Genomic DNA, 5,894 nt, shown 5'->3' with positions numbered 1-5,894 from the left:
ATCAACTCTGAAGATGGTAAAAGAAACCTACCTTCTTTATAAATTTGAATTCCAGAAAAAGTAGCTGGTAAAAAAATATAAGTGGCTGGTAAAATTGGATATCTACCAGCCACTGTGGCTGGTGGGCAAAAAAGTGAATTTCCCACCCTGGTGGTTACCACACTCAATTCATCGATTTTATTTTCATCACTCATCATCATGTGACTTACGTAATCATGCTCCTTTTTATTTTGCCAACGCAGCAACAGCGCACAGAGAAAGACTGTAAAGATTTTTTTTTTCCTTCTGTCCCATCTGTCAAAATGTGTCACCCACATGCATGTGCAGGGCATACATACGGAGTAAAACTCTGTAGTTTTGTGCCACATGCTTGTTCTTGTGGTATCAGTCTCAGTGAAGAGCACAAGGTTCAGGTTAGCTGACATCAAGAAGTTGTTGTGGCATATTTACTCAAGGCTTCCTAAGCTCAAATGCGGGAAGATATGTCAGTCCCCATGAGTACAACCTCTAGCCTCTTTCTCCATAAATGTTTCATGAAGCTGTTATGTCATGTTCCTGTAGTTCCCTACAGCTACTTTCACAGCATCCGGAGTGATGTCTGTGATGAATTCATCACATTACAAACATGTTTACATTTTTTTTTCTAAATGCTGCAAAAGAAGAAGAAAGTGGGACAAAATACAGATGTGCCTAAGTAAACTTGAAAGAGAGTGCTGAGAAATTGAAATGTGTAGAATTATAGTGTGGCAGAAAGGAAAAGAAAGTTATGAGTGAGCGATCAAATCAGATGGAGAATGTCAAGAGAACAGCAGAGGAAGTAAGAAAGATAGAGATGCATGGGTTGTGAAGTGCTGTGGCCCGTTGCCTGTGATGCTTGCAGGCTTTTGTGTTACCTCACCCCAAGCTGCCAGCTCCTGTGTTTTCTGCCCTGTACTCAAATGACAGCAGACATCAACCTCAGACAGACACACACACACACACAAAAACACACCACACACCACACCACACCCACACACACCACACACACACACACACACACAACACACCACACACACACACACACACACCACACACACACACACACACACACAATTACTCTCCTATTGTTGGGCAGAGCCCTAATGGAGCTTCCCGTTTGAGTGCAGATAGAAACACACAAACAACACACCACACTCCCTCTCTGTTTCATAAGTACACACGCAGATTGACAGCTAGTCTCTAGGCCACTGCTGCTACGCATGATTGTGGCAATGTTCCGTGGAGAATGCATGAGGCAGGGCAGCAGTGATTCAGGAACGTGGAGCAGCACAGTTTAGCTACAGAAACACTCCATTGGGTTGTGGAGGAAGAGAACAGAACGTACGAAGCGGGATGTTTCATAGCTGTCAGTCAACCAGACAGACAGTCAGACAGACAAGGAGAGAGAGAGAGAGAGAGAGAGAGAGAGAGAGAGAGAGAGAGAGAGAGAGAGAGCAGTTTCTTTGATTAAAGTAAAAATCCACAGGAAGGGATGACTTCAGTTCACAGTAAATAATATAAACACCTAGACTGGGTAAACCCAGCCCGCTCTGCCGGTGATTTGATTTAAAAAAAAAAAAAAAAAAAATATGGTTGGTTACAAATATGTGCCATTTTTTCCCATCACTTGCGTGAGCAAACACACAGCCCCATTAAAAGACAACAAACTCTATAACCCTTCAATGTCAGTAACCAACATGTAGTACATAGTATGGCCTAAGGCAGACCAACCCCTTAGACAGAAAAACACAAGTGTCGGTGCTTTCCATTTGTGCTGAAAATCATGGAATCAAGAAATTTAACATCAGAGCAGACCTGAAACCGCAAGGCAACTTCACACTTTTTGCTACCCCAACTGGCAGCAAATGAATTCTGAGAGCCTGAAGGACTCCATCACTCAGAATTCATGTAGCGTGATGTCAGTATATTGCACACTCTTCAGGAAAAAATAATCTTATTCATAGTTGCTGGTCAAATATTTTTAGGCGAGTTCAGTTGGGTTCAGCTTTCCCGAGACAGAGCATTAGATCTTCGTACTGTGTAGAAAATATTGACTAAACAGAGCACTGGAGATTATGAAATATATATTTCTCTTGTTAAAGTAGAATAACATTAAATCATGAGAATTCATATTTGAGTAGCTTTGTGATCTCAAAGACTTGTCTCTTATGTGCAATTCAGGCAATCCACATATGGGTTTTTAATAGGTCAATAGTCAAACCCTTGTTGTTATCAGCTTTGTTTTATAAAGTACAAAAATTGGAGCTAGAATACTTTACATACAAATTCCTATTCATAATGTAATTTGTTTTTTCATAAATACTTTCAGGCAATCTCAGCTGTATAATAAACATGTTGATAGTGAGAGACAAAGCTATTCCCTGCTTTGCTATAGAATGTATTCAGGTGAAAATGTGGCTTTAGAAAACTGCCCCCACCTTTATGAAATATTACACTTAATGACTTTCAAATGATTTGAGGCTGATAAAATAATTCAAAGAGAAAGTGAGGCAAAGATGTAAATAATAATTTCCCTCTATCCAACTTTCGATCTCACAGTATTGATTTATACCATGTGCAGTTGAAAGCCACAGGAGTTTAGCAGAGACACACTGGTATAAAATGTTCACAAGGGGACACTGTAACACTTCACAAACACATTCTCTATTCCATTCTCTCAATCCATTCTTTATTCCTGCCCCTTGCACAGGGTCAATGTGAATAATTGAGCATTTTTAGTATGAAATATGACATTAAAAGAGTGTGTTATATACAATTGAGTGGCCTTTCTTCCTCTCATGATGCCATAGTGTCATAAATCATGCAGTAGTAGTGTTCTTCTGATTATGCAGCAGGAGCCACTACTGTGTACCAGCCCCTATAGGAGAGACTGGCAACATTGTGCACATTTGTAGGGCAGACCAATTGTTGGCCTTGCTTGGAAGATATTTTGCTTTTATACATTATATTGTACCGCTTAAGCGGACATGCTATTTGGAAAAACATTTCCTTAACTCGGGGGTAAAACCTCACAGAGATCAGGTATGTGACTAACCTGGAAATCCAGACCCTAATCCGAAAGATTAAGGGTCCGGCATTGAGCAATGAAAATGGTCAAACTCAAGGGGCGGCACCAAGCCTGCATTTGAAAATCTCACTGCACGCAATTGAATAACACTACAACCAATCACAACACAAGGGGTGACGTATCCAGAGCCCCATACGCTTAGCTACCACCAGAGCTTGCCTCTGGCCCGCCTATATCAGATACACCGATGTGATTGGTGCAGCACGGCAACAAGGGCCTAGTTGCTCAACTACTCGATGCCAGAGTGACTAAGTGAGCAAATTCAAATTGTGCTCTCGCGAAAACTCCAGCGTAGCATATGACTACATTGACGAGGGATGAAACACTAATAAGTCATGAGAAACATGAGCTACTCCCTGTCAAAGCTGTTTAGTGCTGTGTAAATGAGCGCTTGCAAATGTGTTTGTGTCTGTCACTATAATAATATGTACGCTTGAAGGCGATTGCTCACATCACTTGGTGCTGCCACAGAAGGTTTGCTTGATCACTTGATTCTTTTAACTCTGTTGTTCTTAACCTTTGCATCCTGAGAATACATGTTAGACTCACATCCTGGCATGAGGACCTCAGAAAAACAGGACTCCAGTCATGTTGGGACACAAACACACACACACATTTTGGGCCCTGACTCATTGATTAAAACACAAGACGCTGTGTTTTTGTGAATTCAAACCTTCTCTCTTTCTCTTTAGACTATCGTCCACCTCCCATGATGCCACCTAACCGAGGAGGTGGAGGAGGTCCAGTTGGTGGTGGAGGTTCCTCCTCTTCATCTACCAGCCGCACTATCACCACTCGTTCTCCTCCCTACTACACCACCCCGCGGCCTCTACTCACCACCTCCCCCGGCCAGCGCTATCGAACCACCACCACGGTTCGCCAGCCTGTCCTGGTTCCTGCCAGTGGCTCATCATCCGACACTAACCAGATTCCCGACACCAATCAAAAAGCAAGAGGACGCTCCCCTCCGGTGCAGGTCCCTCCAGCGGCCCCCCAGCCTCCTGCCCTGCCCCCCCAGGACTTCTGCAGTCCAAGGCTAACAGCCGACATATCATGGCCCAGGACACAGCAAGGCCAGACAGCCAAGCAGCCCTGCCCAGTCGGCACCCTGGGTAAGGAAGCTGCATTTAGCAGAATGTATAGAAGAACTGACAGTAGGACCAGTAAATGGTTGGTTAGTGTGTTTAAAAGTTTTGCCATGTGAAATATGTCTAGTGTGTTCTTCTTTGCAAAAGTCTTGGCAAAATGTTGCAGAACTACAACCGTAACCATGTTTGAGTTTGAGCAACGTTAGAAACCAGGTGGAAACCAAATATTTTTCTGAAGTAAAAGCATCACTACCACTATTACAGGTAAAGGTATAAGCAGCAGAACACAGTCTGAACCTGTAAGAAGTATATTAAAGCTCCTGGCTTGTAACTCAAACAGAGCATCACACATGTAACACCTTACCCTGGAAAGTAACTACGGTAGCTACTATCTCCTATAATTAAATCAAGTCAATAATTTTATAAAACATATTCAAAAAGGCTAACAGTGCATTACAGATAACATAAAAACGTAATTATTTTCAATTTCTTCCTAATTTAAATTGTTTTAATATTTTTTACATTTTTAAAATCACGTCAGTTAGCCTACCGAGCCATGAATAAATTGTCCGGACTTGTCAATTAAATACATCCCACACCACAAACAAACACACACACACACACACACACACACACAACACACACACACACACACACACACACACACACACACACGCACAATATTTGAATCAATTAGCTCACATAATAAAGCTGTTTCTTCGATTTTCCTTCCATCCACACACTAACTGCTCATTGAACCCCAGGCACCTTAAGAGCCTTCGTGTCTCCTGGTGAATGTCAGTGCTGTTCACCCTGTTGGTTTTGCTTGTCTTGCAGGCGTTGCCACATACGTGTGCATGGCCCATTTGGGCTATTGGGATCCCCAAGGCCCTGACCTTAGCAACTGCACGTCGCCTTGGGTCAATCACATCATGCAGAAAGTAAGTCTGAATGCTGCTGCTGGCCCTTGTTGCTCCCTACAAGCCCATAGCTTTAGGGGGGAAAAGGGTATGTGTTATGGATATATTCCTGAAGCGATTTTTTGTGCATGAAGACGCACTGACTACAGGGGAAGATTGTGGCCATGTATCCATCTTCATTTGCCCTAACTCATTATGGCTGTAGGGTAATGGAAATGCCCAATAAGGTCATTCACTCACACTGTGCTATCATCATATGATAATTTACATAGAATGCATTGCTTTTTGATGGGAAAACATTCAAGTTTGTTTCTTCAAGACACTTTCTTTTCTGGAAAGTGCTGCCCCAGCTATAACGTCCCACAATTTCAATGTATGGCTTTTGTCACATGAGGCACAAGGCTTCATGACAAAACAAGGAAAAAAATAATCTGTGTGAAATCAGAAATGCAGCAGAGGTGCTAGGAGTTGTAACTGTAAAGTATTCTTGAACTTTTTTATCATAATAGTTATAAACAAAAAGTGCTGGGAAAAAACACTTCCTCTTGTCCCTTCAAATAACCTAATCACTCCTCTTTATGCTCCACCATCCCATCCTTGTTCTTGTCTTGCCCATTTCTCTCTAATTCTCTCACTCCATCTGTCCTTTACCTCTCTGCCCTTCATCTTTTCTTTTCATTTTTCCATCTGTCTATTGCTGTACTCTTTCATCCCCCCCACTGTCCTCCTCTTCATGCTCTCACTTTTTACCCAACTTTCCCTTCACTTCTTTTCTATTTT

At 42.2% G+C, this 5,894-nt stretch overlaps 1 protein-coding gene and 1 long non-coding RNA gene across 2 annotated transcripts in view; one reads left to right on the top strand and one right to left on the bottom strand.

The window, feature by feature from the left end:
* Positions 1 to 5,523, bottom strand: part of LOC116700430 (uncharacterized) — a 14,413-nt gene extending 8,890 nt beyond the window's left edge. The window contains exon 1 of the long non-coding RNA XR_004334652.1: positions 5,513 to 5,523. This is a non-coding gene — a long non-coding RNA (uncharacterized LOC116700430). The remainder of the gene's footprint in view (positions 1 to 5,512) is intronic.
* Positions 1 to 5,894, top strand: part of adgrl3.1 (adhesion G protein-coupled receptor L3.1) — a 120,323-nt gene that overhangs the window by 73,180 nt on the left and 41,249 nt on the right. The window contains 2 exon segments of the mRNA XM_032533584.1: positions 3,799 to 4,218; positions 5,032 to 5,135. Coding sequence (XP_032389475.1) covers positions 3,799 to 4,218; positions 5,032 to 5,135 — 524 coding nt within the window.

This window comes from Etheostoma spectabile, chromosome 2 (genome assembly GCF_008692095.1).
Source record: "Etheostoma spectabile isolate EspeVRDwgs_2016 chromosome 2, UIUC_Espe_1.0, whole genome shotgun sequence".
Lineage (NCBI taxonomy): Eukaryota > Metazoa > Chordata > Actinopteri > Perciformes > Percidae > Etheostoma > Etheostoma spectabile.
The sequence above is the reverse complement of the archived record's forward strand: the minus strand, read 5'-3'. Positions and strand labels throughout refer to the sequence as shown.